General features: G+C 37.3%; 1 protein-coding gene across 1 annotated transcript in view; it reads left to right on the forward strand.

Moving 5' to 3' along the window:
- SPDYA (speedy/RINGO cell cycle regulator family member A) overlaps positions 1–14469 on the forward strand; it is a 28792-nt gene that overhangs the window by 12404 nt on the left and 1919 nt on the right. Inside the window, exon 5 of the mRNA XM_045549316.1 lies at positions 8265–8562. Within this exon, the coding sequence (XP_045405272.1) occupies positions 8265–8562 (298 nt within the window). The remainder of the gene's footprint in view (positions 1–8264; positions 8563–14469) is intronic.

Raw genomic sequence — 14469 nt, forward strand, 5'->3', positions numbered from 1 at the left:
TCAGGCCCTTTGAGACATTCAGCTAAAAGCATAGAGGGGGTACCAGAAGGAAGAAGCCGGGACTGGTAGTGACTTACCTCATGGCATACCTACCTACACCTACCTACTACCGTCAAGTTACAATGACTAGCATTTTAACGGCAACAATGTTAGTATACACTAACATTGCAGCTGGGAATTACCTCAGCTGCTGGCATCAGACTATAAAAGAGCCAAAGAAAAGAATGTAGCTTAATAGTGTATGTGTAAAAAAGACTAAAAAGTTTTAGACAGCTGTAAATCCAGTTGTGTAATTGGACTTACAGAAAAGTTTCAAGTTAGGCTGCAGAAAAGAGGAGGTAATCATCAGATTATACCTAAAATACTGCATTTGGTTTTGCACACCATACTTTAAGAAGAATCAGCAAACAGCTATATCCAGAGGAGAACAACTAGAATAGAGCAGGGTCTCGAAAAGAAAAAAATGCCATTTTTGGAATAGTAAAAAGGATCAGAGATTTGCAGCATGAAGAAGAAGAGTCAGAAAGCTTGCTATCTGTTTTCAAGTATTTGCAGGACCACAGTGGGGCAGGAAATTGATTTGTCTTTTCTGGCTATAAATCAGAGAATGAAGATCTGCGGATGAGGGCCAGGCGTGGTGGCTCACGCCTGTAATCCTAGCACTCTGGGAGGCCGAGGCGGGAGGATTGCTCGAGGTCAGGAGTTCGAGACCAGCCTGAGCAAGAGCGAGACCCTTGTGTCTACTAAAAAAAAAAAAAAAATAGAAAGAAAGTAGCTGGACAACTAAAACTATATAGAAAAAATTAGCTGGGCATAGTGGCACATGCCTGCTACTCAGGAGGTTGAGGCAGAAGGATCACTGGAGCCCAGGAGTTTGAGGTTGCTGTGAGCTAGGCTGACGCCATGGCACTCACTCTAGCCTGGGCAACAGAGCAAGACTCTGTCTCAAAAAAAAAAAAAAAAAAAGATCTGTGGATGAAAAAGAAAAAGAGGCAGTAATAGCTCAATATTAAGAATATTATCCTAACGACTATCTGAAAACGAGATAGACTCTTTCAGAGGCAGTGATTTCTGTCACTGGTAATTTTTAAAAAACAAGCAGTTTGTTACAGAGGGGATTCATGTTTCAGATAAGCAATTAAAACTAGATTGCCACTAAATTTCCTTCCAACTCTATATTTTGAGAGTGCAAAGTTCTATTTTATAAGTTTTTTACTACCTAAGGTCTTGCTGGGCAAGCTAGATTGTTTCTTAACATTTGATAGAATTCATTTATTCATTAATATACATCAATTTAATGAATACTTAGTAAATATTTACCAGACACTATCTCATTTGTTTTAACTTAAAACAGGCTTGGCTGGGCACGGTGGCTAATGCCTATAATCCTAGCACTTTGGGGGGCCGAGGCCAGAGGATTACTTGAGCCCAGAAGTTTGAGACCAGCTTGGGCAATAGGGAGACCCTGTGTCTGCAGAAAATAAAAAAACTAGCCGTGCATAGTGGTGCGTGAAGCTACTCACGGGGCTGAGGCAGCAGGATCACTTGAGTCCAGGAGTTGGAGCTATGATGACACCACTGCACTCTAGCCTGGGCAAAAGAGCCAAAATAGCAATATTAACATTAATTCTGGGAAGTAGGAATATAGATGTTTGTTATATTATTCCTTATGCTTTTTCATAATTTTAAAATTTATCAACATTTTAAATGATTAACAGAACTTAAGTTTTTCCTCTTCAGAAAGGTTACCTATTTAAATGAGTTTCTTTTATCCTCTATCACAATACCTTGTTTGTTTCCTTCTACAGCACTGAACAAGATTTGTAATTATTTATTTGCTTGCTTATTGTCTGCTTAAACTATAAACTGTAAATTTAAGGAAGTCAAACATCTAGTACACTTCTAATATCTCCCATCTTTCTCCTGTCACTCCATTGACAACAATCATGCATAATTCTCTTCTACTGAGGAAATAGAAGCAATAGAAAAGAATGTCAGCATGCTTCCACCATATCTACCATCCTGCCTGCACATGTACCCATATATTCTGCCCTCCCCTTGTTACTGTGAAAGAACTATCTTTGCTCCTATCCAAATCCATTCCCTCTACTTGTGCACTACATCTCATCTTTTCTTGCCTTCTTATCACTCCAATAATTATCCCCCTTTCTGGCATTTCACATTTTTTAATTTTATTCAACCATTGCCATCAGAATATAGAATTGCTCTAAGATCTCCATCAGTAAAAACAAAAACTTCATCCCCCAGCTACCACTACATTTCTCTGCCATGCCTCTCTTATTACTAAACTCCTAAAGAGGTGTCTGTACTGTCTCCATTTCCTTTTTCCTTCCACTTTCCTTGAACTTGTTATACAAAGACTTTCCCCCATCATTCCATAGAAACTTGTCAAGGCACCAAATATCTCTATATTGCCAAATCCAAAGGTTAGTTCTTAGTCTTCAGCTTACTGAACTTAACAGCAACATTTGACACAGTCCCTCATTTCTTCCTAAAACACTCTCTTCACTTGGTTTCGAGGATACCAGGGTTTTTTTCCAGCCACTTTTGCTAGTTCCTTTTTACCTTACCAACTTCATTAGCATACCCCAGGGCTCAGTCATAGGACCTCTTCTCTTCTCTATTTACATTAGCTCATTAGCTGATCTCATTCACTCCCAAGACTTTAATACTGAAACTAATAGATTTCTCACAATTCTAGACCTGGATATCGAATTGCCTATTGATATTTTGTTGTCTAATTGATACCTAAACTTCACATGTTTAAAATTAAACTCCTGATTCCACTACACAGATATCCAAACCTGCTCCTCCTGCAGTCTTCCACAGTAATAAATAGCAGCTTCATCCTTTTAGTTGCTCAGGCCAAAAAACTGTTCCCCTTGACTCTTCTTTTTCTCACATCCATACCTTGAAAATATATCCAGCATCCTACCATTTGTCACTGCCTACACACTGACACCCTACTTTGATTGTCATCTCTTGTCTTGATTATTGCCATAACCTTCCAAATAGTCTTTCTTATAATCTTTCTCCCCTACGATATTATCTACTCTTCATACAGCAGCCAGAGTTAACTTTTTTAAAAAAGTAAGTCAAATCATGGCTCCTCTACTCAAAAGCCTCCAGTGGCTTCTCATGTCATACAGGGTAAAAGGCAAAGTCCTTATCGTGGTCCTACATGACCTACCAACTCTTCTCTCTTATCTCTGACTTTATCTTATGTCCTTGCTCATTCTACTCTAGCTGTACTAGCCTCCTTACTGTTACTCAAAAATACCAGGCACACTCCCACCTCAGGGTCTTTGTACTTGTCATTCCCATTACCTGGAGTGCTGTTCCCCCAGATGACAGTATGCTTCACTTCCTAACTACATTCAGCATTCTGCTTAAATGTCACCTCAGAGAGACCTTTCCTTATCACCTTATAAAAAGTAATGTCTCCCTTCATGGAATAGAATTGAAGTGTCCAGAAATAAACCCTTCCAATTATGTTCAATTGAATTTTGACAAGGGTGCCAAGAAAATTCAATGGGGGAAGAATAGTCTTTTCAACAGTTGGTGCTGGAACAACTGGATATTTACATGCAAAAGAATAAAGTTGGACCCCCTGCTTTATACCATATATAAAAATTAACTCACAGTGAATCAAAGACCTAAGTTTAATAGTTAAGATCATAAAACTCTTAGAAGAAAGCATAGGAGTAAATCTTCATGACCTTGAATTAGGTTTCTTAGATATGATACCAAAAGTATAAGCAGCAAAAGAAAATACGAAATGGACATCATCAAAATTAAAACCTTTTGTCCTTCAAAAAACACCAAGTGAAGAGACAACCCAAAACATGGGAGAAAACTTTCTGCAAGTCATCTATTTGATAAAGGATTTATATCTAGAATAATAAAAAGAGCTTTTACAACTCAATAATGAAAAGACAACCTGATTAAAAAATGAACAAAGGATCCAAATAGACATTTTTTCAAAGAAGATGTACAAATGGCCAAAAAGCAAATGAAAAGATCCTCATCATTAGCCATCAGGGAAATGCAAATCAAAAGCACAATGAGATACCATTTCACACCCACTATGATGTCTACAAACAAAAATAATAACAAGTGTTGGCGAGGATATGGAGATATCGGAAGCCTCACACACTTCTGGTGGGAATGTAAAATGGCATAGTTGCTTTGGGTAACAGTCTGTTAGTTCCTCAAAAGGCTAAACATAGAGTTATCATATGACCCAGCAATTCTACTTCTAGCTCTATATCCAAAAGAAAGAAAAAATATGACCACACAAAAACTTGTACACAATGGTCATAGCAGCACTATTCCTAATAGCCAAAAGTGGAAACAACTCAAATGTCCATCAGCTGATGAATGGATAAACAAAATATGGTATATCCACACAATGAAATATTACTTGGCAATTAAAAGGAATAAAGTACAAGTTATGATATGAGTGACCCTTGAAAATATGCTAAGTGAAAGAAGCCAATCACAAAGGACCACTTATTGTATGATTTATATGAAATGCCTAGAATAGACAATTCATAGAGACAGAAAGTAGATTAGTAGTTGCCAGGGGCTGAGGGAAGGAAGGAATGGGGTATGGTTGCTTTATTTATGGGGTGATGAAAATGTTTAAAATTGTGGTGATGGTTGTACAACTGAATATACTGAATGTCATTGAATTGTACATTTTAGATGGGTGCATTGTATGGTATTTGAATTATATCTCTATAAAGCTGTTAAAATAAAAAATAGTACCTCCTGCTATTACTCTGTATTTCCTTTCTCAATTCCAATTTTTTACATAGCACTCAACCACCATATAATATACTCTTTTTACTTACTTATCTTGCTAATATCTATTTACCCCCACTAAAATATAAATTCCAAGAGGTCAGGGTCTTTATTTTGTTCTAATTTTTCTCCAGTGCCAAGATAAACTATGTGTCTGGCACATGGTGGACACTCAGTAAATATTTGCTTACTGATAGAATAATGGAACTTACAGCTTCCAATTCTTTTTTCATATCTTTTTTATCTGTGAAATAGATAAACAATAAACTATAAAATAATTCTTCACTGAGCTCACTCTGCACTGTCCACTGCCCATTTCTTATAGCCAGCACGGTGGGTGTGAAGGTTTATTATATCATCCCTACTCTAATGTTTGCTTAAGTAGCAAGACATGCTGCTAGAAATTTAAGCATTCTGGACATTTATTATTGAAAGCCCAGTACAGGTATACTACCAAACAAAACATTTCTTTAGTCCCATATCCTAGAATAAACTCAAGTCAGGATAGTAGCTACAAACCGGCTTACAATAATAATAATTTACCTTTGCATAGTGCTTTACAAATTATAAATATTTTCATATAAGTTAGCACACAAATACCTGTGAGGGTAGTGGATTCTCATTTTACAGCTGATGAAACTGAGAACAACAAAGGATAGTATTTACTCAAGATCTTACAAGTAAGTGGCAGAGCCAGAACTTGACTTCACATCTAGTGACTTCCGGTGTTCTGTTTTCTCTATGACCTCTAGCCTTCATATAAACCTCTCATATTGGTTAGTTTAGGATATGAATTTATGTCTTTATGTTGGTCTTGGGAATTAAATAGCATAAGTATTCTTTCCATTTCACAGATGAAAAAACTGTGGCTTAGAAAGATTGTGACTTGTCCATGGCCATGGTTAATAAGTGGCAGAGCCAGCTATACTTAGACTCAGCACTCTTGCCATTATACACCACTGTCAAAAGAAAGAACATATGCTGTCCTTTCAGATAATAAGCTTCGTAATTTGTGTCTTTTCTTTTTTTAACCTTGGCTGCAAAGAAGCTATGAGCCAGGTATTATCCTTAACCACATCAACTCTATTACATTTTATTGCTGGTGTGTCTGCTTTAGTCCAATTTTCCCTTTTGGCTTCCAGTTCAAGTTCAATGATTTTTCTTTTCTTTTTTTTAAAGACTAGTCGAGTGCAGTAGTGAGAAGGGGGAAAGAGTAGAACAAGGAGTTCAGTCTGTAACTGTGAAGAATTAATTGAGATAACTTACTACCTTCAGACAAGCCCAATGACTTTTTTTTTTCTCTTTGTCAGTTGCCTCAAACCTTTTTTTGGAAAGAGATGGGGTAAGATTAAATTGAAAAAAATATATAGGGCTTATGCAGAAAAGAGTAAAACTATTTCTATACTTATTGTGATCTTATTATCTTCTTATGATAAGGTTATCTCTTTGGATGTTGGCTCCTTTGTGATGGGATTTGTTTACACTGGTGATGGCCTAATTTCTAGACTGGTTCACAGATTTAGATCTAATGAGAGAGTTAAATTTCAGTTGCAGCCCCTTTCATGCATCATGGAGGGAAGCAATTTAATCAAGAGGAAGTTTTTCTCTATTCCAGTTGTGTACTCTGGCTGAGATGCCACAATAGCATCATAGCTGAGTTCCTCATTAACTGCTACTTTATTCCAGATTCGGAATTTAGAAAGCAGTGATTGTAAATGTTTTACATGTATTGTATGTTTGGACAGAATAATGTAATGTTTTACATGTATTGTATGTTTGGACAGAATAATCCAATGACAGTATGCAGAAGAAACCCAATATAGGGAATATACTGGAAACTGCTAAACTTGCTATTATAGCTGAGGAAGCAAGGGTGTGAAGAAGACTGATAGCATTTCATTTTGATATGAAAAATGAAATCGATGTTAGAAATGTTTAGAAATGTTAGAAATGTTAGAAAAATTATCATTACTTTGTGACCAGTTGGATACAGGGGATATGGAGAGGGAGCTGTCAGGTTCAAATCTATATAATGGGAAGAGTAATGGATTCCATAACAGAAATAGGGAAGGCTATAGAAGCAAGCCGGTTTATTGGGAAGGTAAGGAATTTGGTATTTAGACATATGAATTTAAGGTAATAACTGGATAATTAAATGAATGGTCAACAGGTATGGTAAGATGCATCATCCACATATAAGTGATGTTTAAAGATTAGAGTAGGTAAGAGATTCCAGGGGAAAGTAATATTAATACTTTTTAAGAACTTGCCAGGCATTGTTCTTAGTACTGCACATGTATTAACTCTCACAATTCTTAGAGCTAGCTAGGTAATCCCAGACAAGGAAACTAAGGCACAGAGAGGTTATGTGACTTCTCCAAGGACACACAATTAGCAAAGCAGCACGCCAGTATATTCGAACTTAGGCAGTCATCGCTTTTAACACTTATACTATACTACTTCTTAAGATCACAGGAAGGTAGAATAGATATAGAGAAAAAACAGACAGACAAGTATTGAATTTTAAGAACACCCACCAAAGGCACCAAAACAAATCACTAAAACTAAGAGAAGATAGCCAAGCATGGTGGTGTGCGCCTGTAGTCCCAGCTACTCACAAGGTTGAGGTGGGAGGATCACTTGAGCCCAGGAGTTCGAGGCTACAGGGAAACATGAACATACCACTGTGATCAAGGTAGATAGTATCTCCATTTTAGAGATGAAGAAATTGAGCCTCAGAAAGGTTAAATGCCTTACTTAATATCATACAGCTAGTAAGTGGCAGTGCCAGGATAAGAAACTAAGTCTATGTTGACTCTAAAGCCCACATTTTATTTAACAAACATAGAACAATGCCTGACAGATAGTGAGGCCTTATAAATAAGATCTCATCTAATCCTTATCACACCTCTCTAAAATAGACACTCTTATTATCTCCATACTACAGATGAGGAAACCAAGGAACAGAGAGGTTCAGTAACTTACCTGTGTTCTTATTCACCATGTCACTTGCCATAACTGCAAACATTTTAAGAGTAGCCCAACACACAGTTGGGAACCTCAATCACATTTTTTTAACCCAACACACTCCAAAGTTAAGAATTATAGAATGTTTGGGGGTAACTGTATCATCTTTCCCAAAATTAGAATATTCAGAATTTAACAAATAAATACCCTGACAACTTGGAGGGTTGCTTCAGTTCTATTTCCTGTTTGAAATAATTTAAATACTTTGTCAATTATTGTCTTAATGATCCAAGCAATGAATCACTTTATAGAAATACTGCCTTATCTGGAAATGTTATATTTTTTAAATCGGTAACTTGGATTTTGATCTCTACTTTAGAGACAGCTGTTCTTGAGTTATAATTTTTGTACTGAATTGTAGTACATTCTAAAATCCTATTAAAATTCTAAAAGTAAGCTTTCCACTATAGGTTATGGCCATTGCACCAACCCATTATATCTGGCAACGAGAACGCTCTGTTCATCACAGTGGAGCTGTCAGAAACTACAATAGAGATGAAATTCAACTGCCCCGGGGACCGAGTGCCACGCCAGTAGATTGTTCACTCTGTGGTAAAAAAGGAAGATATGTTAGACTGGGATTGTCTTCATCATCATCTTCACCCAGTGATACAGTGGAGGTGATAGAAAAACATTCTCAGGAATCACACAACTCAGTCTCAATGGACATAATAGCTGATCCTTCTCGAACTTATAGCTATTCTCAAGGTATGATTTAGTGATCTGCCAGAATTAGACTTATGCATGTTATTTGTTGAGCTCTAGTGAATCCTTACAGGCAGGGATAAATGATAATTTATATACTATAACAATATGAGTTAAATTAGTATTGAAAGTTTTCCCCCTTTCAGTTACCACTTTTTGTCGTATGTCTGTATCTGTTCTGTGGTAGCCTACCTAAACAGATTTTTAATGTGACTTATGTTAAATGGAAACCTAATGCACTATGAGCCTCAAGTATTTTAAGAGCCTGAACCATGTTTTTTTATGTTAATTTTATTCAAAAGGAGTTTCAAGAGGAAAATAAATTTACTTATAATCTTACCACCCATTTGTTTCCTTCTGTATACTTTTCTACTTCTAAAAAAATTAGAACCATACTATATCTAGACCTGCTTTTTTTCATTTATCATAAAGCATTTTCCCATGTCATTATTGAGTCCTTGAAAAACTGATTTCTAATCTTGACAGTATAAGTACCATAATTTATTTGCATATTTCATTTTTGTTGGGAATTAGTGGCTTCAAATAATAGTATCTTATATTAACTAGAAAATAACCATATGAGCTAGAAACACAACTGCAGCATAATTTTTATTCAAATAATTTTTATTATATATATATAGTATTCCTTTGGCATTTCTTTTCTAGATTTGAAAAAGTACTAGAATAATATTCTAGCAGGAGTGATCCTTCCTACTTCTTATAACGCCTTCCAGATTTTCGCCCATCTGAAGATAGGACAGATTTTTTTATGCTCCCTTCTATTTTGAGAAATTAACAGACCTGCATTATTTCAGAATTTCAACTATTTATTTTTACTACATCCCTATGAGAGTAGACTAATGGTGGCTTCTGAAGCTTTACTAAAGGAGAAACTAGACTCTAAGACTCTTGAAGGTAGGGGTCATGCCTCATTGTTCCATTCCCTGGCCATAGTAATCACTCAACAAATTTGACTGACAGTATAGTCTATTCCTTTTCAATACCTTCAAGAATAATTTTGGGCCGGGCACAGTGGCTCACGCCTGTAATCCTAGCACTCTGGGAGGCCGAGGAGGGTGGATCGCTCGAGGTCAGGAGTTTGAGACCAGCCTGAGCAAGAGTGAGACCCCCGTCTCTACTAAAAATAGAAAGAAATTATCTGGCCAACTAAAATATATATAGAAAAAATTAGCCGGGCATGGTGGCACATGCCTGTAGTCCCAGCTACTCGGGAGGCTTGAGGCAGTAGGATCGCTTAAGCCCAGGAGTTTGAGGTTGCTGTGAGCTAGGCTGATGCCACGGCACTCACTCTAGCCCGGGCAACAGAGCGACACTCTGTCTCAAAAAAAAAAAAAAAAAGAATAATTTTGATTATTTCACTCATATTTGAAGGTAAATAGGGTTTACCATAAGCTAAACTATAAAATAAGAATAGCCTTTTAACATCCCTCCCCTCCTCCAGCATCTTTTACCTTTGCACTCTTTGATCCTTATAATAGGTAAGATTTACTAGATTTTTAAAATTGTCCCAGGCAATATATTAATAGTATGCATTTTACATTCATAATATAATTTAATATTCACAGCCAACCATAAGGTAAATAAATACTATTATCTTTATTTGGCAGATAAGAATACTGAGGCTTTGACAGGTTAAATATTTTGGCCAAGGTGGTGGAGTGACATTTGAACCCAGGTCTCTGACACTAGACTAAAGCCTCAATTCCTATTATGCTCTACTGCCCCTTTGAGGAAATCCTGCCATCGGCAGGGAAAATAAGTTACCATAGAAGCCTTCTAGCAGACTACCAAGGAAAGTGGTAAAATCATTAAGAACCAAGTCCCTGATGAAAGGTTGTATGGAATGAGTTGGAAGAGAATTCCAATGACAATTTTATTTTTATTTTTATTTTTTAGAGACAGAGTCTCACTCTGTCACCCAGACTGGAGTACAGTGGCATGATTATACCTCTCTGCAACTTCCAACTCCTGGGCTCAAGTGATCCTCCTGCCTCAGCCTCCCAAGTAGCTGAAACTACAGGCACATGCCACCACACCTGGCTAATTTTTCTTATTTTTTGTACAGACAAGGTCTCACTGTGTTGCCCAGGCTGATCTTGAACTTCTGGCCTCACGTGATCCTCCCACATTGGCCTCCCAAAGTGCTGGGATTAAGACAGGCATGAGCCACTGCAGCTGGCCTCCAATGACAATTTGAACATATATTTATAGACAGCAAGACAAAAACAGTTATATTTTATTCAGACTAGCCTCTATAGATATCAACAGTAGTAACACTATGTTATAGGCATTGACAGCTCAACAGGAAATTTGAGTGCACCCAGGCAGGGAGGAAGGGGCTCTGCCAGTCAGTGTGCTTTGGGAAAAAAAGCAGGTCTTTGAGGGATTGTGGATGAAAACTGGGGTAGTGACTTAGGGGAGTCGTAGAAGGAGCTGTGCTTTCATCCAGGGACGGGATTTATAGGTTCTATACAGGAAGGAAGAGTATTTACCCACCACTCTTTTATTCTGAGTATTAACTCATGGTTAACTGTAAAACTCTTTGTTTCAGGATGTCAGAGGGTCGGCAATTTTTTTTTTGGAGACAGAGTCATCTTGCTCTGTTGCCTGGGCTAGAGTGCTATAGTATCAGCCTAGCTCACAGCCATCTCAAATTTCTGGGCTTAAGCAATCCTCCTGCCTCAGCCTCCCAAGTAGCTGGGACTAGATGTGCATGCCACCACGCCTGGATAATTTTAAAGAAAAATTATTGATCACACACATATTTGACCAGCAAAATATACATTCATTTTCCTCCAACAGGCTTAACAGAGTGAGCTAATGCGGGGGTGGGGGGATGGGAAGAGATAAGACAATATGAACGCATGATGTTATCAGGAGTGGGGTCAGTCTCTCACTGCCTGATAAGCAGCTGCTGATTCCCAGTAGTGACCTCTACTAGCAAAATTTTTCCTCCAGTCCACATAAGGTTGGAATCACTTGATAGTTTGTGGTCACAGAAAACTCAATTCAGTGTTCTCTAAAAAAGACACAAAAAGCTTATGCTCTGCTTCAGGTTTTTGTGCTATAACTTAGCATAGATGGTTATCAATGCTTCCACCTTTCTTTCAAACGCAAGCACCTTCTCAATTTTCAGGTAAAAACATGTTTTTCTACCTTAAAAATCTTTTTTCCTAAAAACATGGTTTAAAAAGTTTTATGTAAACATGTTTATGACATTTATTAAGAACAAAATGTTTTCCAATTTGACAAGGTGGGGTGAAAACACTATCAAAACATTTCACTTTGGTGGGGGATAAAAGAGGCATTCCTTACAAATTGACATACATCATAATCACCAATCATGTGCTAGGCACTTTATAAAGATAATCTCATTTAACAGTCAACTCCCTAAGAAATCTTGAAATAGCATTATTATACTCATTTTACTGATGAAAAAACAAACTCAGAAAAGTCACAGTTACCAGGTAAAACAACAAAAACAAGATGGGAAGCCAGATGTATCTGAATACACAGTACAATTTTATACTGATGTTTCTCTTTACCCTATGCTGTTGTAACTCTTATGACACCTCAGCTGATCCAAGTGAAACATGGGTATGTGTTGCTACATATTATCTCATGACCCCTGAGATCTTAGAGTGAAGCCAAGGGCAAAAAATAGACCAAGTCTTAGGCTTGGGTCAGGTAAGCAAGCATAGAACATTCCAACTGTTAAGGAATCTAAAACCAAGTAATTTTTCCTCAAAAATAAATCCTTCTTTGAATTTTCTTATTTATTTTTGTCATTACCACTGTTCTAGTCATCCAGGTTTAAAATCCTTATACCTAATGAAGGCATAATCAGGGCATATAAATTAATAATGTGATAAGGACTAATGTGATAAGGAGCACAAAAGATTTCAGAATTAATTCTGAGGGGTGAGAGATTTGGTGAAGGCTTTTCAGAGAAAGTAATATATTAGCTGCAGCTCCCAGTCAGCCACAAAATCATGCAGGTTAATGCTGATACTCTACAGTGTACTGTATTGCCAGATGATTTTGTCCAACCATAGCTTAATGTAAGTGTTCTGAGCATGTTTAAGGTAGGCTATGCTATGATGTTCGGTAGGTTAGCTGTATTAAATTCATTTTCAACTTATGATATTTTCAAATTAATGGATTTATCAGGATGTAACTTCAACTCCATCGTAAGTCCAGGAGTCCCTATACATAGATTCCTTCTCTCTGTATCCATTGCTTATCTGGTTTTCTTTCACAATATTTTTTGTCTGTCCCTTTTCTACTACTAGTCATCTCCTAAATGCATTATAATGAAATCTTTAACAGTTTTTTTCCTCCACTTAAGTAGACATAGATACCACCAACAGATTAACTTTCTTAGAGATATCTCCTCTTACATGACCATGGAATCTTCAGAAGTTCCCACTTCCTCTGAAATGTAAAATTCAAAATGAAAGCCTTCCACAATCCAAGACCTATATACCTAAATATCCCCCTAAAATGACCAAGTCAACAGATGAAACAGTGCATAATTCAGTGTAGGCTTAAAGCCATCAGCAAACTTTTAGTGATCATTTACCGAGAGGAAAAGGTAGGGTCTCTAGAAGGCATTAGGAAAACAGTTTTCAGTCAGTCTCAAATCTCCAGAGATTACAGTATGATAAAGGAGACCCACAAAGGGACATAGAATGCTAACATTAGAAAGTATCTGTCCCATAGGCCAGATTATAAACATTCTTAGTGTTTGAAGGAGGGCTGAAGAAAGGGCTTAAGCTGGGTCTTGATTAACTATATAAATAAATGCATAATTGCTTATGTAGTGTGGTCTTCAACTCAACTTAAAACTAGAATGGACAACTACAAAAAAAAAAAGGGAAGGGAGAGAGAATTGGAGGGAAAACTACAAAAAAAAAAAAAGAAAGAAAGAAAGAAAAGAAAAGAAACCCAAATGGATACTGGTAGGGAGATCTTGTTCAATTCAACATCTACTGAGCACAATGTGTTGGACAGAAACAAAGTATTCTACATGAAATAGGAGTAAAGGGCAGAACATTTTTTTTTTTTCTGACAGGGTCTCGCTTTGTTGCCTAAGTGAGAGTACAGTGGCATCATCATAGCTCACTGCAGCCTCAAACTCCTAGGCTCAAGCAGCCTTCCTGCCTCAGCCTCCCAAGTAGCTGGGACTATAGGAATGCACACCATGTCTGGCTAATTTGTCTTTTTTTTTTTTTTGTAGAGATGGAGTCTCGCTATGTTGACCAGGCTGGTCTCCAACTCCTAGCTTCAAGCAATCCTCCCACCTAGGCCTCCCAAAGTGCTAGGATTACAGGTGTGAGCCACCGCACCCAACCACTTTGCTTTTAAGCCAGCCCCTTCTCCAAGTAAACAATTGGGGCTTGACATATAATAAGCATCTAAAACATTAAATGAATGACACAATTTCACTACTAGTTAAATAGAAGGGCAGAAGAAAAGGGAGCATTCCATGATGGAATTTAAAAATGTTCTTCAGAGTTTCTATATAGAGTCGTGCACTGTATAACGATGTTTTCAGTCAACAAGGGAACACATATGTGACTGTGGTCCCATAGGAGCTGAAAAATTCCTATTGCCTACGATGTTGTAGCCATTGTAACACCATAATGTAACACATTACCTTTTCTATGTTTAGATACACAAATACTTACCTTTGTGTTACAATTGCCTACAGCATTCAGTACAGCAACATGCTGTACAAGTCTGTAGCCTAGGAGCAATAAGCCATGTCATATAGCCTAGGTGTGTAGTAGGCTATACCATCTAGATTTATTCAAGTACACTACGACATTTGTACAACAGTGAAATCGCCTAACAAGGCATTTCGCAGAATGTATTCCCGTTGTTAAG

Source organism: Lemur catta, chromosome 4, assembly GCF_020740605.2.
Source record: "Lemur catta isolate mLemCat1 chromosome 4, mLemCat1.pri, whole genome shotgun sequence".
Lineage (NCBI taxonomy): Eukaryota > Metazoa > Chordata > Mammalia > Primates > Lemuridae > Lemur > Lemur catta.